The sequence below is a fragment of the Mytilus trossulus genome, chromosome 11, assembly GCF_036588685.1.
Source record: "Mytilus trossulus isolate FHL-02 chromosome 11, PNRI_Mtr1.1.1.hap1, whole genome shotgun sequence".
Lineage (NCBI taxonomy): Eukaryota > Metazoa > Mollusca > Bivalvia > Mytilida > Mytilidae > Mytilus > Mytilus trossulus.
In genome coordinates this window covers 645,477-672,602 of record NC_086383.1, presented here as the reverse complement: position 1 = coordinate 672,602, position 27,126 = coordinate 645,477, and the positions used below count along the sequence as shown (strand labels likewise).

Here is a 27,126-nt window from a genome sequence, read left to right as displayed (position 1 = left end):
GCACATCATATAATGACAAGTGCACATCATATAAAGGTTAAAGCACAGCATATAAAGGTAAATGCACACCATATAATGAAAATGGTCATAACAAGACAGTGTTGGCGTTCCATACGAAAAACACGTATAAATTACATAAACCAACGACAATATATAGTCCATATTCATTTTTTTTGAAAATCAACAAAATAACTACATTGGCACTTCCTTAACTTATTAATAAACATGTTGTTAATTTTTTATTTTAGATATAACATGCATTTGTAGCTGTGGTATTAATGAAAAATGTGTTCATTGATTTCAGTTTGTATTCTAACTAAATAATTCATCGCAAGGTATATGTCTTTTTTTTATTTACATCATCTTTGGAGTTTTGCCAAAAAAAATCATATAAATCATGTTAATATTCTATTGAACCGAGCATTGTCAGTCTATTCGTCTGACAGCTAGCATTTATTTTTTTTCTTAAAGAAGGGAGTCAAAACCAAGTGTAACTTGTTTACTATGGAACTAATTACATATTTTCCATGGGCAATATCTGTCATCGCTTTGGTTTGGTCAAGTGAAACAAAGAAGAAGTATACGCTGAAATACGCCCAGAAAACGTTTCCTTTGTGGATCATGAACATTAAATTACCCTCTGTGGTGTCTTGTGCTGCGACATGCAAAATGCATCACATGTGTTCTTATTACAGCTACAATGGTGATGATAAACTATGTTTGATTCATTCAAACCGCGAAGAGGATACCACACTTATAACAGATTCAAAATGGCAGATGTACGAGCCAGGTAAAATGACATGTTATTCGTTTGCAAAATCTGTATGTTAGATATCTCTACCGTGCTTAATTATACACACGCATGACAAAAAAGAGGTCCCCTTGAATATCGCACTATAAAGGACCGTATCAATCAACAACATTCTATAAAAGTCAGTATCTTGGTATGGCATATTAAAGATATAACTTGTTCTTTATAACTATAATAATTATTTAGAAAAAAACAAAAGAACTGAATTATCATGGCAACCAACCAGTTTTATAACTCAGACTTTTCCAAGGCAAGGAAATGTAAAGAGACTCTACGGCCTGTAATTAGTTTTAAATATTGACAGGTATCTTTATATTTCAGTATTAAACTGTCCCCCTGATTGGAATTTGTTTGAAGGCAACTGCTACTTCTTCAGTCAAGACGAAAAATCTTGGGATGATGCTAAGGTTTGTATTGAAAATTTACAAAAATCTCACTATTTCCGTCTTAAACCAGTCACAAATCTATGACACTCATAATAGTTTCAACTATTCAATTGACATTTTCATATTTATTAGCAGCAATTTTACTATCTATCCCATTGTTTGGCGTATATATATCTGACTTAATTTTACCACTTGCATGTTCAAATCATATTCTTCATTAGTCTGCTCTTTGCTTCTAAAATTGCTGATAGAGTTATCAATTAAATGGACTGAATAGACGCAAAAAACGTGTTATAGCCAAACCAATGTCTAGTTGAGAAATACGACGAGTCTATATATATATAGCTATCTTTCAACTGTACAAAAATTGGCTGATAATAACGGGTTGCCTAAATGTAAAGAATATGATATAAAATTTAATATAGATAAAAAAGAAATAGAGATGTTTTGTATATAAATTTAAAAGAGAAAAGAAATGAGGAAGTAAAAACTCTCATTTATATGAGGATGCAACAATATAACCAACTAAAAAGGCAAACAATGAATAGTCTTTATGGTGTTTTCGAGATATAAGCCATTGGAAATTTGTCGGGAAATGATAATCATTTAATTGTCTTGCATTAAACAAAATTGGCTCCGTATTTCTTTTAAGATCTTTAAAAAAAATTCCAAAGATTTTATAAAAATTTTAAATATTACTTTTTAAACTCTATGTAATTAAAGTATGAAAAGAAACAAAGGGATTGCTGGGCAAAATGTGTAATTGCACTACATAGCTTAAACAAGAGGATTCCGAATATCTGTCAAATATTTAAAACAAGAGGAACAGGCATTTTTAATACATTAGAAAGGAGTCCATGCTTTGATTAGTTGTATTTGCAAAATTACAGGTTTATTGCGTAGAACAACAAAGCATGCTGGTAGAGGTGATGTCCGAGAATGAGAATAATTTCTTGAAAGGAAAGGCTGCAGAACACCAATCATGTATGTATATTTAACATGCTAAAACAAATAAAAATATTAAACAATGCTCAGTTTTTATATCGGGATTTACATTGAAATAGCTCCCATATTTTGCTGTTTTAACAGTTTACTTAAAGGAACGGATATCTTTCTCCTTTAATTATAGTACTAGTTTTAAGGAAGACGAGTTCGTTGATGTATTCTGCACTCATTCGGTTTTAGGTGATTGGACACTGTAACTTAAGGTTTTGTGATTTTTTTACTTGTACGTATCTTAACCTTCTTAACGCAATTTTGTACGTTATATTTAGTTGTCTTGGTATATCTGTAATTAGGGCCCCGCCGAAAAGGCGGGTCGCCCTATAGTGATCAGTCTGTCCGTCCGTCCGTCCGTCCGTCCGTCCGTCCGTCTGTCCGTCCGTCCGTAACACTTTCGTGTCCACTCCATATCTAGAGAACCATAATGATTTCATACTTTATACTTTACATGTATATTAACCACCACCAGAGGGTGTGTCATGATGTATGTACAACTTCCTAGGTCAAAGGTCAAGGTCAAAAACTTTGGTTTCAGTTGACAACCCTGTGTTCTTTGGTGAAGATCGTGTCCGCTCCATATCTAGATAACCGTTATGATTTTATACTTAATACTTAACATGATTATTAACCAACACCCAAGGGTGTGTCATGATGTATGTACAACTTCCAGGGTCAAAGGTCAAGGTCAAACCCTTTGGTTTCAGTTGACAACCCCGTGTCCTGTGGTGAAGATCGTGTCCGCTCCATATCTAGATAACCGTTATGATTTCAAAGTTTATACTTGTCATCCATTTTAACCACCACCAGAGGGCGTGTCATGATGTATGTACAACTTCCTAGGTCAAAGGTCAACGTCAAAAAAACTTTGGTTTCAGTTGACAACCCTGTGTTCTGTTGTGAAGATTGTGTCCGCTCTATATCTTGAGAACCATTATGATTTCAAATATTATACTTGACATCCATTTTAACCAACACCAGAGGGTGTGTCATGATGTATGTACCACTTCCTAGGTCAAAGGTCTGTCTGTCTGTTGGTCTGTCCATCGCTAACAAATTTGATCCACACTATATTTCGAGAGGACAGCTGTTATTATTTCATACTTTATACCTGACAAACATTTTCAACTTAACATATATATTAAATGTGTCATAATGTATGCATCCTAGATCAAAGGTCAGTCCGTTGGTCTGTCCATCCGTTCGTTGTTCTTAACAAATTGTGTCCGCTTTACCTCTCGAGAACCGTTAATATTTCATACTTTATACTTGGTGGGTCATAATATATTGAAGGCATAATTCTAAAAATATGTGACAAATATCAATTGGGCAGCATCTTTAAACATTGTTCAAACATCAATCCATATATCAAGAAGTCACCTTAGAGTAGTCAACAATGAGTTCACATCATGCAGTCATATCACTATTATACTATGAAAGTAAGTTGAGAATATTTATCAGTTTTAACTTAAAATCTTAGATTAAAATCACATGTGAGACTATGTAATAATTTCCAAATAATGCTTCATATCAGATTATCCATACAACTTATTTACCCCACATTATTGACAGCGGGGCCCAAAGAGATGGCTCCCATCTCAATGAAATCTAGTTATTTAAACTTCCATCATGATGGTTTTATTCATTAATAAATATTGTTGATTACGCTAGTCGTGTTATTGTTGTTCTAGCTTTTAACATGTTTAACAATGTTTAACGCGACGTTAGCATGTAGACAAATATATTGGTGTATGTTTATAACAATTGTCATGACATGTGCCCGGAAGCCTATGTTTTAACGAAATAGAATGATAAAGATTTTAATTGAAGCCGAAATATTTGAAAAATAGTCAAATAAGACGTATGATTTAAAGTAAAAAATAAATATGATAAGAAGAAAAAAGACTAATAGGTCCATACAACATAACACATTTTGTCAAATGCGATAAAAAAAAATATAAAAGAAATGAATCATAGATTCTGAAGGTATTGCATGGTACTAATTATTTTTCTATAAACAACTATTGTTTATTAAAACTCCATGTTGCTTGGTCTTGAAGGGAAGCAGTCTCATTAAAAATTATATTTCAGCTCCTTTTTTATACTCGTCTGAAATATTGATTCGTTTACCTTTTTGTCCGAAAATATTTATAATATATTTGCTGACGGACGATGAGCAAACAGGACATACATTCTATTTTGGGTTAACAATTTCTATTATCAACTATTCAGCCAGTAAAGCATACAGCCATTCTCAATGTTCTAGTGAATCATACAAATATGTGTTGATTATTTCTATTTCAGCTTTCTGGATAGGTGCAACAGATACTAAAACTGAAGGTGTTTGGTTATGGGGCACGAGTCAGACAGTGGTTACGTTTACTGACTGGAATAAACCTCCAGATAATCACAGAGGAAACCAGGATTGTGTACAACTTCAAAATTCAGAGGAGTACGGATGGGATGACAGCTATTGTGTAACTTTGAAAGTGTTCATTTGCAAAAAATCCACATTTTATTAGAAATATTCATTATTTGAAAGTCAATTTAAAAGTTTTGAAAAAAGTAAAATCACAAAAATACTGAACTCAGAGGAAAATCAATTTGGAAAGTCCATAATCACATGGCAAAATCAAAAAACAAAACGCATCAAAAACGAATGGACAAGAACTGTCATATTCCTGACTTGGTACAGGCATTTTCAAATGTAGAAAATGGTGGATTAAACCTGGTTCTATAGCGCTAACCCTCTCACTTTAATAACAGTCTCATCAAATTCCGTTACATTTACATGATGCGTTAAATAAACAGTCACAATCAATAAAATAGTCAAAATATGGGAACATCAGTCATCATCGTATAACAATTTAACAGGACACAACAACATCTACTTCTACGAACACATGGATTGATTTGAGTGTCTGACGTCAGAAAAATTATATACGTCACATAAATTTGTCGTTCAATGTGCATACAATAGTTATCAAAAGTACCTGGATTATAAAAAATCAAAAGTATGTAAGAATAAATTACAGAAATCAAACTAGTCCAAAAGTTATACATAGAATTTATGAGAATCCAAAACTTTTAAAAAGAAACAATTTAACAGGACACAAAAACCTATCCACGAACACATGGATCTACTTGAGTGTCCGACGTCAGAAAAATCACCAAAAAATGAAAGCCAATACAAACACATTGACGAGATGTATAAGTACCGAGCCACGTCAAACGGATATCACATAAAACCATTCAACAGTAAAAGTAATCTTAATAATAGAACAAAAACAAATAAAAGAACAGTAAAACATGTTGTTAAGATGATACACAACATCAGTACGCAGAATCTATACATCAAGACCATCGTGTATTATTTGAGAAGTTGATACGGAATATTTATCAACAAGGTCTTGGTACCTTCCGATGAACTTTTTTAGAAAAAGGACGAGACGTTCTTTGACATACCCCTGGTTCATCAACTTTCTACTCAGACACTGATGACGTTTTACAAAGTCTGAGTAGGAGCTGCAAGCTCTAGAATATCGAATAAGTTGGGAAATATATATCCCATATGCAGGTGAAGTTGGTATATTGCTACTAAGGTGGGGGAAATTTATAATTTCGAAATTAAAATCGTCTCGTTTGTCATAGATTCTGGTACTGAGATGACTGTGTAAGTCAAATTCGAGATATAAGTCTAAAAATGAGGCGAGGAAGCCGTGTCTGTTGTTTCTTTAATCTCGAGTTCTGGGGGATATATTAATGGAACCCAATCAGAAAAGTTCGGATTGTTTAAGGAAAGAACATCATCAATATATCTGAAAGTGAAATTAAATAATCTGGCTTCTTTGATCCTCTTGTTTTTGACAAGTGTCTGGAGGAACTCCGATTCATATGAAAATAAGAAGAGGTCGGCAAGAAGAGGCGCACAGTTTGTTCCCATAGGAATGCCGACAACTTGATAGCAACGCGTAACCATCGATAGAGGAAATGTATAAGTTTGAGAAATGTAAATATTGTGAATTCATTGCATTTCGTAGGATACCAATTTCCGTGGATCTCGTTTATGCAGGTAAACCTCAAATTTACTTCTTCAACGAATAACACAATTTTTATAGGCTGATAATAGTATGAAACGATTGTAAAAACCACGAAATCAAACATCCACAAAAAATCCACGACAATTGTTACCCACCAACAAATTCACAATATATCAGTAATTTTGTGTATAAAACAATATTTAGTTTTTCCTTTTCTAATATCCAGGATCGAAACAAACATTTTGGTCTTTTTTATATAGTTTTTTTTAATGGCAATCATACCACATCTTCTTTTTTGTATATTCAAGTAGTCAAGTAGAAAAAAAAAACAAAAAATGATTTAAAAGATACAGAACTCCAAGGAAAAATAGTAAACAACAGTTATATTTAGTAACTCTGTTCTGCCAAGGTCCCCTTCATTACAAAAGAAAGCTTTCTGTCTTCGGTAGACTTTATAGACAAAAAAATCCAAGTATGCATGCGCATTAACTAACTCAATTTGACTGTGACATGAAACTTTGCGACTTGGTGTCAAGGTCGTCAACAAGCAGCATGAGAACAAGATCGTCAACATGCAGCATGAGAACAAGACATTTTGTGTATTGCAAAATGATATACGAATCAAATTACGTTTTTTACGACATATTTCCATGTTGTATTTTTATTATGATATTTTTCGTCCTTGCTCCGTTTTCACTAATCTGAAAACTTCTTTATCAACCACGTTCATATCTAAAATATACATATATTACTGTATTAAGTTGCAGAGTAGGTCTGATTAAAAATTAAATATTATTTTTATTGATAATGATTTATAACCGAGTCCGTGTGCCGGTAGTCAACACTTCGATGTTGACATGAATATCAATATTGTAGTCATTTTTATAAATTTCCTGTTTTCAAAACTTTGAATTTTTCGGAAAAAAGGCAGAGATTACCTTAGCCGTATTTGGCATAACCTTTTGGAATTTTATATCCTCAATGCTTTTCAACTTTGCACTTGTTTGGCTTTATAAAGCGTTATGAACATCACTGACGGGTCTTATGTAGACCAAACGCGCGTCTGGCGTACTAAATTGTAATCCTGATAACTTTGTTAACTATACAATGTTAGGGTACTTTTTTTCGTAAGGAACTAATTTTCGTTCCTTTCGTGGATTGACCTATCCATGACTTAAAGTGTCCAATGGTATATAATAAGGGTATCCTAAAGCAAGACGAACAATATACTACTAGATGGAAATATCCCCGTGTAGGTTTGACTACATGGATACGGGTATTGTTTATTCCAGTTAGACAATACATCGAATACTGGGGAATCACTATTATTCGTTGGATACCAATTATTGTGGATTTTGTGGGTACATATACAAGTGAACAACACATGCAAATGTTTAACTAAAGACAAAACCAGTTTTTTGTGTGTTGAGATTTGCTAGAATACGAAATCAAAGACCAACGAAATTATTTTCCTAAATCCACGTAAATTAATCCCCACGAAAATAAATAAATCCACAGTACTAAAAAACAAACCATGACCTTCAATTAAAACTTCAAAGAAAAATCTACCCATTTCATCCTTGAAGAAAGATGAATTGCTCGACTGAGTTATTAAATTCTAATATATATTGTAGTGAGAGTAAGACTCCTTGTGATGATATGCAAGATGATATATAAAACGTTTTTTTCGCCTCATAATTCTGATATGAAATACATCATGTTGGGTTTGGCGTGCTTTCATCTCTTCAACTTAGTACATTATTTAGCCTTTTTACTTTTTTTATCCGAGCGTCGATAATGAGCCTTTTGTAAACGAAACGAGCGTCTGGAGCGACTACAATGTTTCAATCCTGTTTTAAGTTGATCTCTTTGTTGATCGCTGGTTAGAAAGTGTTAGCAATTTGCACTTTATGTATGCAACATTTAAATGGTTTACTTTTCAAAATCTTTCAATGAAGACAATTTGAAAAGTTTAGCTTATATCCGGAAGCCATCATTTTCTTTGATATTGTATGAGTTTTGTTAATTATGCAAGCGGAAAGTAAGTGAAATGTACACCTTCTATTGCAATGCCTCACAAATCAATTTCAACAGATAATTAAATACAAGAAAATAATTTCTAATGGTTCAAATTCTTCGCTTGCTTAAATTTGCCTAATAAATCCAAATTCCACGTATTTAAGAATCCAAGAACATAAAACTTTTGCTCAAACCACGAAAATTTGAACTTTCACAGTATAAGTTCATGTATAGGTTGGCGGCAAGGTTTATTTTTTGTTCTATCGAAAATAAGAAGGAATGGGAAAGACGGCATTCATTTCAAATATCGATGTTATGTACATGTATGCAAATGTAAAAGAAAACAAGTCTGTAATAAAATTAACGGTACCAATTTTCTTGCACCAGATGCGCATTTCGACAATACATGTCTCTTCAGTGATGCTCGTGGCTAAAATAGTTGAAATCCAAAGCTTATATAAAAGATGAAGAGCTATAATCCAAAAGGTCCAAAAAGTATAGTCAAATCCGTGAAAGGAATCAGAGCTTTGCATGAGGGAGACTCATTCCTTAATATATAATAAGTTATAATATTTTGTAACAGCAAATTTTAATAACACAAAAAATCCGTATTTTCATGCCAGTACCGAGGTACTGGCTACTGGGCTGGTGATACCCTCGGGGACTAATAGTCCACCAGCAGAGGCATCGACCCAATGGTAGTAATAAAATGCACGGTACCAATTGTCTTGCACCAGATGCGCATTTCGACAATACATGTCTCTTCAGTGATGCTCGTGGCCAAAATATTTGAAATTCAAAGCTTATATAAAAGATGAAGAAAAATGACTGTTCCGTTAAGGTGTCGGACCACCAATTAAATATCAATATCTGTTTAGCGAAATTTTGCAATTTTTACAGCTTTCTAAATATTTTACCTTACATTAAACTTTATAGAAACCGGGTATATCCTGAATTGTACATAAATCAGCTTTCTGCATGCTAATTTTCAATATAATAATATTTGTCTTTCACCAAAGGTTTCATTTCTGCAAGGGTTAGTTTAAGTAAACAAGGATACCAAAAGCACTTTTTTTGTGTCAGAGTAGGGCTACTTTTACATATGTTCTAAATTTGAGGGAGTAATTGGTGGTCTGACACCTAAAATTAAAAACAAAACTTTCTCAAGAAATCGTTATCGCTATATGAGAATTTTGTTATAATGACATAATTAGTTTGTTGACACTGCGCATCTTTTTGTACATATTGCTTGAAAACAGACTTAAGTTTGCAACTTCTTATCAACATATTTTACATGTTTATCAACTGAATGTTATTCTGCAATGTTTTGTCATAAACATAATCAAATCGTATTCAAATGTATTTGTATTTGTTTTGTATGTTTTACTGAATAAAGTAGATATCAATCAATCTATATATCCTCTTGTTAATTCATTACTTGATATTGTCAATAAGACAACTCTACATTAGAGATCAAATGACGCAGAAGGTAATGGTTCGGCCTTCAACAAGTATCAAAACTATAAGACGTATTAAACAAATAGATTTCAGAAGATATGGTATGAGCGCCAATGAGACAACTGTCCATCCAAGTCAATATTTGTAAAAGTAAACCTTTATATTGTCTGATTTATAATTGCAATTATATATAATTTTCATATCAACAGTACAACAACCTCTATCTATAACGTATTTGTAGATATAAATATATTTATCGAATCATGTGAGCTTTGTTATTATTGATGGCCCAAAATTAGCGGTTTGTACGCGTATGTAAAATTAAGAAAGTAATATTTGTTTAAACAGAGTATTTCAGCAATTTGATGATACTATAAATACCTATTTTCGAATTACTTAAGAAAAAGAAGTAGTGTCAAAATGCAAATGATGCAGATATGGAAATAAGAAGATGTGGTATGATTACCAACGAAACCTCTCTCAATCAGAGACCAATGACATAAGAGTAAACATATATAGGTAAACTATGAGCAAAAACCATACCACATAGCCAGCTTTAGAATACCAAGAAATGATAAATGTAAAACAGATCCACTTTTTCGGTTTTTTAATTTTAGTATCGATTGAAATGTGCTTGTCCTTGGAAAATTTGGTATGTGAAAAAGATGTATAAAACCAAAAAGACCAATGCTGACCCCTCAAACTTTTTTTTGTATTTCATAATTTATGAGGTTTTGTTGCTTTTCCATTCACCTGCAACATAGTCTATTTCCTATCTTACAATATCAACACAACTCATAAAAATGGAAATTCATTCACATATTTATATAAAACACCTCAACTTGTTAAAACAATTTTAAGCCAAATAGTAACAAAGGTCAACTTAAAATGTTTGAATTGGTGTTGTCGGATAGCCGATTTATTCGGTTCATAATTTCAAATACCAATAATTTTTTTTTAAAAGTTCATATTTGTGTTTAAGATTTTAATTTTCTGTGCAATTTAATTTTCTTAGCAAATAAAATTGAGAATGGAAATGGATAATGTGTCTAAGAGACAACAACCCGACCATAGAAAAAAAAACCAACAGAAGGTCACCAACAGGTCTTCAATGTTGCGAGAAATTCCCGCACCCGGTGGCGTCCTTCAGCTGGCCCCTAAACAAATATATACTAGTTCAGTGATAATGAACGCCATACTAATTTCCAAATTGTACACAAGAAACTAAAATTAAAAAAAAAAAAAGACTTACAAAAGCCAGAGGCTCCTGACTTGGGACGTTTAACTTATATTGCAGAGAAAGCTTTGGTTGATGACATTTTTTTCATGTTTACCAGTGACAGAAAACGACAGAAATCAGTTACAATATATGGCTAAACACTATCATAGAAGAAAACCAAAACCTACCACAATGTTTTACAAATATGAAGAGTCTAAAGTTTAAATGTCGATTAATGCAACTTGTTTACTTTATCCTTTACGAACAAGATCTGAAATAAGGAAACTAATATGATCATAATAAATTAATCCAACAACATGAACACAAATCTGACACAATTGCATGTTATACTATATAGTAAAATCATTGTGGTGTTGCATTTTTTATTCGATTTGTACGTTAACATTTATCTGAGATATCCGGAATGAACTTGAAATTGAGACAATGCGGTATATACAGACACTGTTTTCTTGTTATAAATAAAACACAACTATCATTCAATCATTCAATTAGTTTTTTCTCAAGATTCTTACTGCCTTCTATCATGTCTATGTAAGTTAAGAGATGAACAAACGCATCTATGTGAAAACGTGTATCTTTCTTTAGATAATTAAATGGCAAAATAATTAATACAATGTGTAAGTAAATAATTTTTAATTCTCTATCATCATCACCGACGTCTTTGTGTAATTTTCAATCAAAAAATTCCAGTACAATTTTCCTGTAAACAAGCCATTCAAAGAGCTGTTAGAACATAACTGAAACCACCAAGGTCCATTATTCTTAGCACAGTTGATACTGTGTACATGATTATCCCTGTCAACAGTATAGAACTTCATTCCGTTGCTGTAGGTTAATGAATCTCCTTAAATTGAAATATCATATACGATCATAGAACAATACATGAACGTTAACGATATTAATGGCACCAGATACGCACACACGTCTCCGTTTGTAATGTTTGTTATCGTAATTGCAGTTTAACATCAAATATATCTTAATATGTGTCAGTTATTTCTTTTGTTTAGAGGATACAAGCACGCTTTTGTTGAGGAAACACTCAGTCATAACAGTTTTTTCAGTGGTGAAATTGCTTATGATACATGTTTAACACAAATTGTCAATACTCTTAACAAGAGACGAAGTGACACATAACAGAATAACTTCCGGTCGACCTACGCTAATTTACCAATTCCATACTTCATATAGCCATGACAAATGTAAAAAAATGTAAACGAGACAATTAACGGCATAATTAATATAAAAATTAATGGCCGAAAAACAAATATGTAGCACAGCAACAATCATTAGACAATTACAAGAAAGTGGCCGCCAAAACCTACCCCTAAACCTGGGACTCAGTTTATTTGTTTTAGTACAACTGAAGAATACACTATAAAAATAAGTTAAAAAGGCTCATCAGATGGATACACATAGACATGTTTAGACTTGGACGGGTAATGTATGTCCCAATAAGAAAACGACACTTTGTCAAAGTCTTTTTTGCTAACGATACCAGTTTGATTGTACTATTCTGAATAATGACAATTAAAATATTTTCAATAATGCACGTGGTGAAAATTTTAAAAATCCGAAACCCAATAAAAGTATTACAGAGATGATCATACAAAAAGATAGAAAATAACACTTAACTGGACAAGAATGTTTTATTACAAGACACACACCTTTTTAAATTACAATGTACACTTAATGCTTCTTTGATTAAAAAAAAAACGTATAAGTAAAAGTATTTAAACAACTACAAAAAGTTTTGTTTCAATAATTAAAAAAAAACAAAACATACCATACTTTGCGATACAAAACAGCAAATAAAATCAGCTACATGTAGCACTATGATATTACAACACATTTTAACCGTCAATCACGATCAAACTCGCTATAGTCAGATTGCATTTTGATATTTTATCTCAAACAACAATTTTTTTATCTAAATTTTTGCTACCATCTTTGTGCTGTGATGACGCATCTTTTTTATTTACCTGCATTTAGCCATGTCCCTATATATTCAGGTTGTTCTAAAACATTACCACAATTAGACATCGTACACTGTAGTGATACTACTCCTTTTACAAACCTGTATTTCCACTATATCCCTAACACTTATACTTGAATGTTGCCAAAATCGTCATCTTACACTGTGGTATTTCATCGTAAACAAAAAATGTTTCACCTGAGTATGTCTTCAGTTTTCATTAAGATGGTGCATCTCCAACACAAATTTCCTTACCTGCAATTTCGTTTAAAATTGTTTTCACACATAAATTTTTGTATGTGCATGTTTTCAGCTATTGCGTCAAATAGTCGACTCCATTCTGAGGTTGCATTTCCAGCGACAAATATCTTACCAGAATTTCCGCCTTAACCCAAGTCGACAGCTTGTAATGAGATGGTCTTTCTTTTGTAACAAAAATGAAAATACGTGTTTCAAGTTTCAATCGCTTATATAAATTATTTAACCTGCATTTTCGTAATAACCTCTTATGGTCAGCTTGAGAAGTGATTTTAAATCGCTAGCACAAATTATCTTTATACTTGCCTTTCCATTACGAAATCCAATCGTGGCTTGAACTGGCATGTTGCATTTTAAACAACAAACTTCTTAACTGCATCACCGCTATTCCCTCCAATGGTCAGCTTGTACTGTGAGGCTGCATCACCAACAATAAATGTCTTATATTTAGCATACTTCTTGTTATTGTTTTTATCAGTGAAGTCTATTCTCAGCTCATATGAACCAGTGGACGTCAAACGGCGAATGTGTTTGTTGCCTCAATCAAACGTATAGCTATTACGCAAGGTGTTTTTATTTAACGTTTTTTTCAGTCATAACTAGCATAAACATTAGACGAATTGTTGAATTTAATATTTATTTTTCCTCCAATGTTTTGATAATGACGAGTTAACTTGCAACAAGTAACACAATAAATGAATAGTGGATGTCACGTGTATAAAGTAACAAGATTGCTATAAACGATTTTGTATGAGTGCATAGGAGACAACTCTCCATCCAAATAACAATTTATAAAAGTAAACAATTATAGGTCGAGGTACGAGCCAACAACAAGCTTTAAAGGGCCCCTAAATGTGAAATGTAAAACCATTTAAACGGGAAAACCAACGGTCTAATCTATATAAAAAGCGAGAAACGAGAAGCATGTATAAATTACATAAACAAACGACACTTACCTGAAATCCTGATTCATGACTTAGGACAGGTGGATATTTATGCCATGTTTATTTGTGATCACACTAATGACAATTAAAAAAAGATCATTTACTAATTTAAAAACAACCAGGTTTTTTTCTACTAGAACGCAATACATCTATCTATTTATTATTATTGAGTATTATGGTATGATAAATGACATTCGGTAGAACAAAGTGACAGACGATCTAATGATATGTTATAATGCATATTTATTTCCCTTGCCTGAGGGAGATATGAAGATTTGTTCATCAAGAATATACTCTTTCAAAAGTGAGAAAATCTGCACATCTCCCGAAGTAAAGGGAAATGAATGTTTCATTCCACTGCCTAAGATGTGTTTACTACTGAAACACAAAATATTGGCATACATCTCTTTGTTATCCGCTTGTTTTTATAACTAAACATGACATTAACATTGATAAACAGTACGGATCAAAAGTTATTTATTAAATCAGTAATTTTGTTTTAAAATTGGAGAAGATAATGATTTTTCTACCACTATTTAAGGATGTCTTTTTCTGACATTTAAGTCGTTGATTTCTCATTCTTGAATTATTTCCAAAAATGTGTAGTACATTGTACAAGTGGAAATTAGCAATGAACTCAAAACTCAAATCAAAAGTATTTTTTGAAGAAGAAATTTTTCAAAATTTAAAAGCAATAAAGTCAGTCTTTTAAATTGTTGATTGAACGCATATCATTTCAATAACTAAGTTATAAATGACTGAAAAAAATACCTATCTCAGAGATATAACTTTTTTCTTTTTCATATTTGCTAGATATGTATTGTATCAATCCTTCATAATAAAGAAATTGAAGGATATGCATTCTGTTCTTCAGAATGTACTTAGGTGAAACAAATACAGATTTTAAAATTGATACTTTTAGCCAAAACAATAACATAAGATAAGGGTTAAGGAGCATCTTTAAAACAAAATGATTTCAAAAATATGAAGATAAGAGACTGGCTCGAAGTTTGTCCTTATAATGCCTTGGTATTATTTAGGTTTCAAATCAAAAGAAATAAAATCACGAATCTGTTTATTTTTTGGTAAATGACCCTTTAGGAGCTATCATGTGTTATATGAAAAGATAAATTGATGTTATGGGGCAAACTATTTTACCTTGTATCGTAGGAAAAAAAGGGGTCAAAACATCAGACACATTCTAAAACCTCACCTAAGTACATCTCTAATATAGAGAAAAATCCAATATTTTCAAAATTGACAGCTTGGTAAATTTGACAGTAAAAAGCATCAAAATGGGATGAAACTGTCATAAGTTAACACCTATATTTGTACCAATAGTTTTTTCTAAGTTAAATATATTCCGATTGGTCCACTTCCTCATTATTGAAAGAATGAAAAAAAAGTAATTAGTAACTATGATTTTCCTCCAAGATAATAATTCAAAAAGGAGTAAAAATCCATCAAAATATGAAAATCATCAAAATGGGTACTTTGAAAGGACCATTGTAGAAAGGGAAGTGCAGTCCCGACATTTCAGATGGGGAGTATGAAGATTCGTTAAATTACCCGTGGCATAGTCTCAACCAATAACATGTGGTTTAAACTGTCAATATGTAAATGCATTGGAGAAATACTTATTGATTATATGTTATACATACCAAGCCAATAATCTCAATTGACGTTACCGAACCCGTTTCGCAATCTGTCCAAATTCTCTGGAAGTTAAAAGAACCGCCATATCTTCTCTGGATTATCTTCAATGAATTGATAAAATAAGACATGTAGACAAGAATATTAAACCAAAGCAATATATTTAGATATTTGATTAAACTCGTACCTCAACATTTTACCAACAACCAGAATTTATAAAAGGAAACAGCATTGAGAATATCAGAGATGTTAATATTTTTCTTAATTCTACTGCCATTTGTAAGATCTTGTTTTAGTCTGTCTTTCTAAATGATTTAATAAAAGTATACAAGTCATCGGTGAAATGAGACGGGCGCTAATAATGGCGTCTAATAAAATTATTTTTGTTAACATAAACAAATACACAAGTGTCTAATATATCCTTGATAGTCGTTATCATACGCATCAAATATGTCATGTACTAGTATGTGGATAAAGACTAATTAAATGTTGATGTTGTATACATAAATTTAATTTACAAACCTTGAATTATGAAAATATATCCACCTTCAGAGATCATTTCTGTGCATTATTGTTTTGATTTCTCTATTATTATTATTGTCCTTATCAGCCAAACAATTATCATAGTTAACTTATGTTTTCTCATTTACTATGTATAGTTTTATAATTTATGGAGCATATTTATTAAATGTGTATTTGTGTATACTAGAGTACAGTCTATTAAACAATATTGCAATATCGAAAGGCAACGGGCGTTTATTTCCCTATGCTTTGAATCGCACGCTTTCATGTGGTCTTGCACTATATTATATAATCATTACTCACTGTATTAAAGACCCAGTGTTGGCCTTCGTCTGTTCTTTGGTTGGTTTGTTGTCTCTTTGACACATTGCCCATTTCCATTCTAAATGTTATCATTACATAATACAAAAACAATAGTATATAAGCAGACGCAATAATTAGTTAATGAGAACAGTTTGCATATTCGATAAAAAAAAAAACAAAAAAAAACAACCTTACCGTCCATCCCTCACCGTCTGCATCTATGTCACAATAAACTTTTACTCCTTCTGTTTTCGCATGAAATATTAGGTATACACCGGCGTTTGCTTTAAACTGCTTCATCTCGGTACAGTCCATCGTAGAACGTCCACATGTCACTGCAATTTATATTTAAAACATTTGTACGAACACATATATAAAAGGAAACCAATATCCATTTCTATCTGTGTCCTTCTTTTGGTTAAAAACAATGATGATAAATATGTAGATATACTTATCATTTTAATTCTCCTGTTTCTTCTTTATTTTTATACCCTACAATAAAAAGACATACTGACAATTATAAATAATCTACCTGGGACCATTATACTAACATAGTATGTGTTAAATTTTACTTACCTTTTACTTCATATGTCAACAATTTGATAATCCTTAAAATTTCTTTTTCCCAACGAGACTTTATAAAATAAATAGGCAATATGTTAGCCTCATCTTTTGGTTTATACTCTATTTAAGCAAAATTGTGTATGTGTATGCCTTTCGATGGGAAGAGAGTGTATATCAACATATTCTATATCCCTTTTTCGAAACGAATTTTTGAGATAAAACATTCATATTCATGACTTACAGTATTTCTCATTAAGTATGTATATATTGTCACAAATAGGCTAAACAAATGTTCAAATAATTACACGTCCAGTGGAAGTAAAACACATTGATTCTTTGATAGCCACTAGATTGAAATTTACCATTTGCTCCAATCATATATGATTGATATATCTCCCCACTAACAAATGTATTTACTTCAACTTGTATTGTTGTTCATATGATGAGTTAAGCCTTTTTCAATTGATTTTTATAGTTCGTTCTTATGTTGTACTGTTATACCACTGTCCCAGGTTAGGGGGAGGATTGGGATCCCGCTAACATGTTTAACCGCGCCACATTATTTATGTATGTGCCTGTCCCAAACCAGGAGCCTGTAATTCAGTGGTTGATGTTATTTTATATGTTACATATTTTCTTTTCGTTGATTTTTTTTACATGCATTGGGCTTTGCTCATTGTTGAAGGCCGTACGGTGACCTATAGTTGTTAATGTCTGTGTCATGTTGGTTTTTTGTGGATAGTTCTCTCATCGGCAATCATACCATATCTTCTTTTTTATATACATATATACATTACGCTTTAATCATTATACTGACCTTCTAGGATTCATTTGATGTCATCATTTAACTGTTTGTTACTACATTCTTATACACCGCCATATATATAATAAAAAAGACAGAATTCAAATATTGTTCAGACAACACGAAAAAGATATCCTTATAAATCCGACGCAAATAGTATTGTCATCAGTGATTTTCAATTTCTGTTATATTTCATTTAGATGTTGCGAATATATGAATATAATGTAAAAAATAAATAAAAATAGAATGTCCTTGTTTTGGTATTTTACAATTTGTGTTGCAGGTGGTAATCGGTACCTGATCTACATGAGTCGTGATGTTGTTATTTGAATAAAACACTTTTGGTCTACGCTATTGTGTCGGGTGTATCTGATTGATGTCGGCTGACAGAGGGCACATTCTATAGTGTATGTACAAGTCTATCTTTTCCTCCTAATGATTTTATTAATGTTTGCTCTAAGGTTGAATTCTTTTTGATGGTATACTAAAATTTTATTGTATCGATCTTTTTGTTTTAATTTTCAAAATCTTTTAACTTTGCGATTTTGACAAGATATTTAAAATATAAAAAATAATAATTTTTAATCTTTAAAACATCAGATAAATGTACTTACTTTCGAGTATGGATTGTCTATCTTTCTTCAGTTGTGCAACGTCTCTATATTCATTATCATCCAAACATATTCCTATAAATATAAGTAGTTTTGATGTTTCAACATGATTGTTGTACTGTTAACGAAATAAACATCTAATAATTGTGCTTAAAAATTAAGATATTCGTTATAGTAATTCCAAAAGTTTAATGTTACAGATTTATGTTATTGCTTCTACTTATCTCCGACACATATACCCTCTGACTAATGAACCTAGGTGATTAAAGGATAAAAACGATGAGTTTTTTAATAATAAAGACATCAACCACTTTTCAAGCAAAACAAAAACTCATATAATTTGTAGAAATCAATTCAAATTAACGAAGAATGATCAAATATACCAGCAAAAACTACGAGCTTTTGGTGTTTTTATGTTTTTTAGTGTGTTGCTTATGAATTTTATATTCTCCGTAAAGGACGTTGATATGATCTTTTGTTTGCACAAACCACATGTAGGAAAGAGACCGAGAAGAACAAAGGAACATTCCAGCTCATAAGTCGGTAATAAAAGGATAACACCATGGTTAAATGAGAAAAAAAAAAAATGTATGAATAGTCTAGGGTGTTAGCTCTGTGAATACTTATTTTACTAGGTAAACGAGCTACAAGCTTTGCATTACAAGTTTTACGTGTTAAATATAAAAGAAAAACATCACTATAGATGTGACAAAATTAAATAGAACATTAATATATTTTCAAAGCAGTAGTGTTTTTTTGTTAATAAAACACAGTGATTTTGTTTATCATCTTTAAATATATTTTTAGCATGTAATGCATATCTGATTAGCTTAGTGTCATATACATGTAAGGACTGATTTTTTGAAGTTATGTTGTTTAGATTTTAAAAAAAAAACATGATGCAAGAGTTGTAGAAAATGCAAGCTTTCACTAGTAACCCAAATTTAGCTTAAACGGACAAAAACGTGTTAACGCTATTTAAATGAGATTAATTGTCATTTGATAAAGATTGACAAAAAAATAAAAAATATTTTAAATTCATTTCAATTTATTTCAATTCATTTTAACGCCAATCAAATAGATTTTTTTGCGGTGAACCAATTGAAATCAAGTTAGTGGTAATGTACGTCAAACTAATAGGCCACGCCACCGTTAAACTATTTCAAAATGGCATCAATTCGTTTTTTTAAAAACATCGTTGAGACCAGAGCTTTGTATAGTGTATAGGTAAATCACTCAAGCAAAACAACTTTGATTTTCATATTTTATCGAATTTAGTTAAATGCGTTATATTAAATGGAAAGTCGCATGTTTTACAATTTTTAACAAATAAATAAACAATACACGTGACATTTAAGAAATTTAGATAAAACATTAAAATATTGATGCACGGTTTAAGACATGTAAAGCTGTTGAAAATAAAATAGTAGGATGTATAACATAATTTGAATTTGCCAAAATGCAGTAGATCTTTATCTCACAAATTTAAATTTTAACAAGCGTTAGCAAACAATTACCTCTAGCTTTCCACTTCAAAGTAACCAAGGACGGCAAAGTTACCTTGTTACTCGTGTAAAATGTAAACTAGTATAGGTCAATGGGGTTTACAATGTTTTTTTGTTGTTGTGCTGTCTAATGTCTGCAATTCAAAGTGATGCACCAGTCATACTTTAGTAATAGATTTTATAAGGATGTATTTTGACATGAGGTTAGATTACATGAAAAGTATCTCACTTTTTGCAAAATATCATTAATTATGTATAGTTTAGTTATTGACACTTGACATGATTATCAGGAAACTTCGTTTTAATCCTCGTTCAAAACCACTGTAGTCCATATGACGATTTCGGTGCATTTATTAAAGGGGGGAAAATGATTTATAAAATAATTTTTTGTCACATAGAAGATGAACATTATTGCTGGATTTGTTTTTTTATCTATCGATTTATGAATTTTGAACAGCGGTAAACGTCAGTGATGAATCTTTTGTAGACGAAACGCGCGTCTGGCGTATATACTAAATTTAGTTTTGGTATCTTTGATGAGTTTATATACAACTGTTGCCTTTTTTTTTTATATCTTCAATACGAAAGACCGTAACTGTTTCATTGTACCATTTTTCTGATTTCTATATCAATTGATTCGGAAAGTATATCAACTTTAGTCTTTGTAACTGTAAGCTAATTCTAGTTTAAAAGTGATGCATCAGAGACTGGGTTTGGGTCAACAGCTGTTTGTAATGTCCACATTTTTGAACGAATATTCAGGCCCCTGTTAATACCGAAAGTCTCTTAACCAAAAGAAAAATGAATTGATAACAACTGTCATATATCTGACTTGGTACAGGCATTTCCTGATGTAGAAAATGGTGGATTGAACCGAGTTAAACATCTGGCTTAACATCTAACATGTATGACAGTCTCTTGACATTCAAGTATACGGCAGTTGTTTTTTTGTTCGTTCTGTTGATTTAAAAGGTTTTATTTTTTTAAACGGATTTTGTCATACCCTTTTTCTGGATCTATGCAGACACAAAATATATATCGTGCGACGCTATACTATTTCATAAACTCAATATATATTTTGTGGGATCTATAGATATTGTGTGCGCAGACATCAATATTGATGTAAAAACAATGTTGGGTAAACATGAAATTTGTGCGCTAGCTTTAAATGAAGTGTGCGCACAAATTCATATGAAGTTACAGGTTCCATACACATGTGGGAGATCTTTCTAGAGGCTCCAGTTTAGAGGGAATCGTCAGTCATAATGTATTGACATAGTTTTATTTTGACACGAGGTTAAATTACAGGAAAAATATTTTAATTTCAGCAAAATATCATCAATAATGTATAGTTTTTTAATCGACACCTGACACGATATTCTAGAAACTTCGTTTTAATCATCAGTTCGAAAACATGATGTCCCACGTGAAGTTTTCGTTGTATTCATAGAAGAAAATAAAAGGAATTTCATTAATCAAATCCGCCTTTTAGAAAACAGTTTCTTTTGAAGGAACGTATCTTGTTTGTCGTTTTGACCATTTTAGATGACTTCTGGATAAATTGATCTGGTATTAATATATAAAAAGAATATCAGACCTCAACAAAAACAAGACAGTAAATAACTTTCAATTTAAAATAGCTTCTTTATAGATTGGGTTCGGTCAACAGTTTTAAAATATATCCTACAAATTGATAAGATGATAAATCCCTTACTCATAGTTACGTTGTTAAAAAACTTTCCACATATTGTTGCTGACTAAAACTTAATAAATTCAATGTCTTATCATCGTTTTTTTATAAAATTTAGATATTTCTTTATAGATATATCAGTCATTTTTAAATGTGCAATTTCATTAAAGTCTTTTTATTAATTATGCTTTTTGCGGAACTATTTGAAAGCGCTGTATCAGGCACATGATGTAATCTATTCTGTATACAAATATGAATGTTTGCGAGCGAATGGACACCGTCTACACAACTATCAGACATGTTATGTGTTTTTTTGTTCCTGTTAGTGATGTAAAAATATCCAGTTACGTCCATGCTGTGCTTATGTTAAATACGTGTTCTGCTGTTTGTCGATCTGATGAGTTCAGCCCTTCTCAGTTGATTTGTATAGTTTGTTCTTATGCTGTGCTAAAACACCACTGTCACATTTTAGGAGAAAGGGTGAGTGCCAAATTCGTTATATGCCTTTCATGGATGGGAGCCTGTAGTACTGAGTTTATTGTAGTTCAAGTTTGTAATATTTGTTTCTAGTTGTTTCTAATTGTTGAGATAATAATGAGACCGTAAAGCTGTGGTCACTCCTAAACGAATAGATCACGCGAAAGGACGCTGAACGGATTACAAACAAGTTTTCCGTAAACAAATGTTTTTCCAGTTAAAAATCCGTTGCTTTATTGAAAATAATAAAACAGACGCGTTGAAACAAATGGCTAACGGTCACACACATGAAATGTAACTTACGAGAAACGGAAACTTACCGGATAGAGATAATGTTTAGAGAGAACATCAAACGGACGAGTGCCGCATAGAAAGGACACCTAGCGGATGCGTTCCTGGTTAAATGAAAAACATAAGCGGAACAATAAAGGCGGCAATAATTTCAACAATTCTTTTATAATTTTGGTATGTGGGGTTTTCGGTGTTTTGGTTCGTACGACATACTAATTATGGATTATGGTAAGGATATCAATTGCTATACCTTACAGTGGCAGTTACAATTATTTTACCCACTACCAATTTGCCTGTATTTACACAGAAAACCCCTGCATTTATTGAATTCGTAAAGGCACAAAACAAGAAGAAAGAATGTACATATCAATTAAAATAAAAAGTTTTATAGTATGTATGTAGTCCATATTCATTTTTCTAAAAAAACAAAACGAATCAACAAATGAACAAAATAACAACATTTCCTATTTTTTTCATCACCATATTGTTTTTTAATTTTAGATATAACATGCATTTTTAGTTGTGGTATAAAGGAAATATTTGTTCATTGGTTTCAGTTTGTATTTTAATAATTCATGGCAAGGTATATGTTTGTTTTATATCTACATCTTCATTGGAGTTTTGCCAAAAAAAAATTCCATATAAATCATGTTAATATTCCATTGAACCCAGCATTGTCAGTCTATACGTCCGACAGCTAGCATTTATTTTGTTTTGAAAGAAGGGAGTCAAAACTAAGTGTTACGTGTTTACTATAGAACTAATTACATATTTTCCATGGGCAATATCTGTCATCGCTTTGGTTTGGTCAAGAGTAACGGTAAAGACGTATGTCCTGAAATATGACCAGAAAACGTTTCCTCTGTGGGTAATGAACATTAAATCCCCTTCTGTGGTGTATTGTGCTGCGACATGCAAAATGCATCACATGTGTTCTTATTACAGCTACAATGGTGATGATAAACTATGTTTGATTCATTCAAACCGCGAAGAGGATACCACACTTATATCAGATTCAAAATGGCGGATATATGAGCCAGGTAAAATGACATGTATTTCTTTTTTGTGAACAACTGTGTAAGATATCTTTACTGTGTCTAATAGCAGGATAAGGGAGTACCCTTGAATACATTACACACAGTATAAAAGATCTCATTAACCAACAACAACTTATAAATGTTAAAACACAATTAGTTGTCAAGGAAGCCAAACTTGGTACAGTCATGCATTAGCTTTTTTGGAATATCAATTAACTAAACAAATATATTTTTAAAGACCCGACGATTCCTTTGAATCAAGATAGAAACACAATGTCTACATCTCTGTTATGATTAACAGGTTTACTATTGCTTCAAATGGCAACAAAAAAGGCTAATTCAGTTTACTTTTAATAAACTTATGTGTTAAACTGCCTTTTGATTGATTTAACCCATTTTAATTGAAATTCTAGTGTCTTCCTATGTTGTGATGTTACACTATTGTTTCGGGTAAGGGAGAAGTTTAGAACATATTAAAAATGTTTAACCCAGTGCATTTGTTTGCAACTTTTCTACGTCAGGAACCTGATATTCAGAAGTTGTCGCTTGTTGATGTAGTTTCTTACTTTAGAAATGTATTCCACGTGTCATTTTTGGGTCCTTTATACTTTTAGTACTTATACTGTATTTTCTGTTACAAATTGTGATTCGGAAGAAAGGTTGCCTCAGTAACAACTATACTATATCTTCTTATATCTGTGTATGTTAATAGAAGTCGTGTTTTTCTTCGGATGAATGAGATTGGAACTAGAGGATTTTTTTCGGAGATATAACATGTATAATGAAACATTTCTCTTGTTTTTCACTTCTTAACACCATGAGATTGTGAGACAATTATTTTGTTAATGCAGTAATTGAATATTTTGTCTTGGTCAAAGTTATTTGAAACACTATTCATGTTCTAATATTAGTCCTTATAATTCTTCGGTACAAATCGTTTGACAACACAAAAGAAGTGAATAACCATAGCAACAAACCATATTTTATATGGATTTGATTTTGTTTAAAGCTAGGATGTTTTAGGGCCAGAATTGAAACATACCTGAACTCTTCTTTCATTTTTAATACTGACTAGTATTGATTTATTTCAGACTGTCCTCCTTCTTGGGATTTGTTTGAAGGCAACTGTTACTTGGTCAGTCAAGACCAAAAATATTGGCATGATTCAAAGGTTTGTATTGACCCTTTACAAATATCTAACTAGTTCCTTCTCGAGCTAGTCTCATTTCTATGACAACTATACTAATTTCGACTTTCAATATACACTTTCCCATTGATCAGCAGCAACATACTATCTATCCCATCTTTTGACGTATACATACACATACACATATCTTGTTTAATTTAATTAAATGCATGTTCAGACCATTTTTTTAATTACCAGTAGTGTGCTCTTTCTTCCGAAATCTGCTGAATAGAGTTGTGCCTTAGATTGATTGAATCGACGCAAAATAAGTTTTACTGTGAAACCAAAGTTTGGTAGATCATACGTGTCTATTTCTCAACTATACAAAAAAGGGATAGAGAATAATGGGTTTCTAAAATATAAAGAATAGAGAATAAAGTTCAATATATATAAAGAATACAGACATTTGATATAAAAAAAAATTAAAGAATAAAGAATCGAGGAAGTGAAGACCCTCATTTATGTGAGGACTACAACATCCAAAGTGTGATTATTTTGAGATAAGACCTTTTATTAAAATAAATGAAAGGAGTCCATATTTTGATTAAATTAATCAATAATATTACAGGTTTATTGTGAGGAACAACAAAGCATGCTGGTAGAGGTGATATCCGAGAATGAGAATAATTTCTTGAAAGGAATGGCCGACGAAGACATGGCATGTATGTATATCTAATATAAATAAAATCTTGAATTAGTGTTCAGTTTTTATATGGGGAGAAAAATTAAAATATCTTTGAATTTTTTTTCTGACTATTATACTGATGATTGAAAGGAACGGATATATTTCAACTGTAATACTGGATTTTGGGAAGACGAGTTCGTTGCTATCTTTTGCATTTAATAGGAATTAGGTTATTAAACTCTTTACCTAAAGATTTTGTGTTTTCAGATGTTAAAACTTCTACTTCTTTTAACCTTCTTAACCCAATTTATGACGTAGTCTTATTTATCCTGATACGACTGCAATTATTACAACTTGTATCATGACAGTTTTATTCTTTAAGAAAATAATAAAATACTTTTGCTTTTGTCAATCGTGTCAGTGTTGTCCTTGCTTTAAACATGTTTAATCCGTCTATTGCATGTAGACATATCAATCAGTGTACATTTACATGTATTTGTATTTATAACAATATTCATGAAGGTTGCCCGGGAGCATATGCCAACATGAAATCGACTTGATAAAGAGGGTATTGTTTTATTTTTATTGTTTAAATTAAAGCCGAGATCTTTGAAAATAGTTAAGTTAGACGTATATTTTCATTTTTTTAAACTCTTACGTTGTGTAGTAAAAAAGATATAATAAGGCTGATAAGTCCTCACGACATTTTGTCAATTGCGATAAAATTTAAAAAAACAAAATGCATCCTGAGAGTATTGCATGGAAGAACGTAGTCCACTACAGGTTAAAAATTCAGTGTACTGGGGGAAAAAGCTAACTTAAGCGGTAATTTGTAATATTTTCTTTATTTGGAAAAAGATCAAATATCTTCTGGTGCAAATATTGAACAATAAATCTATTTCTACTAAACTGTATGATTTTTTTTAATGTATTTCAAGCTTTATTAAAGCAGTTGTATAAACAAGATTAATAGACAGATCTACATACAATGTGATTTCTATTGTTTTTAAAAGTTTACTGTGCAAACATCACAACAGAAACGTTGATGCAGGGGCATAGACTTTTGTCCCAAAATTTGTTCGACCGAATAAAATTCTAACTTGTTTTATAACTCGTTTGCCGTGGTAAAACTATTTACCCAATCTAAAATCAATATCTTGAAGCATGACGAAAAAAAGTGCGAACAACTGATTAATTGTATGAACTATCGCAGACCAAGGACCATACATTTGACCGGATCAAACTTCAAACTCGATCTGTAACTGGTCATATACCGGGTAAGTGTCTCCGGGTCGAATCCGCCCTGCAAATCCCCACTCAGTCAATATGTTCAGCAGTCTAATTTTCTGGCAAATGTTGTTGATCGTATTTCCATGTCCCTTGGTCTTGAGGGGAAGCTGTCTCATTCACAATCATATATATACTCGTCTGATATATGTATTTGTTTACATTTTCATCCGAAAATATGTATAAGATATTTACCAACGGACGATGAGCAAACTGGAGATACATTCTATGTGGGGATTGAAATTTCTGTCATTAACTTTTCAGCCAACAAGGCATGCAGCCATTATAGTTTGACGTTCAAACATCTTTATCTTTATATTGCAGTTTATTGGATTGGTGCAACAGATATTGACACGGAAGGTGTTTGGATATGGGACAAAAGTCAGACAGTGCTTACGTTTACTGGCTGGTTTCCAGGTCAACCAGATAGCAATTTTAATAATTAG

At 31.8% G+C, this 27,126-nt stretch overlaps 1 protein-coding gene across 1 annotated transcript; it reads left to right on the top strand.

Moving 5' to 3' along the window:
* The first annotated feature begins 669 nt into the window (after positions 1 to 669).
* Positions 670 to 27,126, top strand: LOC134691546 (C-type mannose receptor 2-like). Its single transcript, XM_063552113.1, has 9 exons — positions 670 to 790; positions 1,133 to 1,218; positions 2,088 to 2,181; positions 4,501 to 4,673; positions 6,237 to 6,268; positions 23,491 to 23,585; positions 24,674 to 24,753; positions 25,337 to 25,430; positions 27,005 to 27,126. The coding sequence occupies exons 1-9, from the start codon at positions 670 to 672 to the stop codon at positions 27,124 to 27,126; spliced, it is 897 nt and encodes a 298-aa protein (XP_063408183.1).

Bases quoted from the DNA above. Each gene is read 5' to 3' on its own strand.
- LOC134691546 (XM_063552113.1), top strand. From the start codon at position 670: ATGCATCACATGTGTTCTTATTACAGCTACAATGGTGATGATAAACTA. The intron at 6,269-23,490 runs GTAAACCTCAAA...TTCTTATTACAG, and splicing joins CGTGGATCTCGTTTATGCAG to CTACAATGGTGATGATAAAC. The intron at 25,431-27,004 runs GTATGTATATCT...TTTATATTGCAG, and splicing joins GGCCGACGAAGACATGGCAT to TTTATTGGATTGGTGCAACA.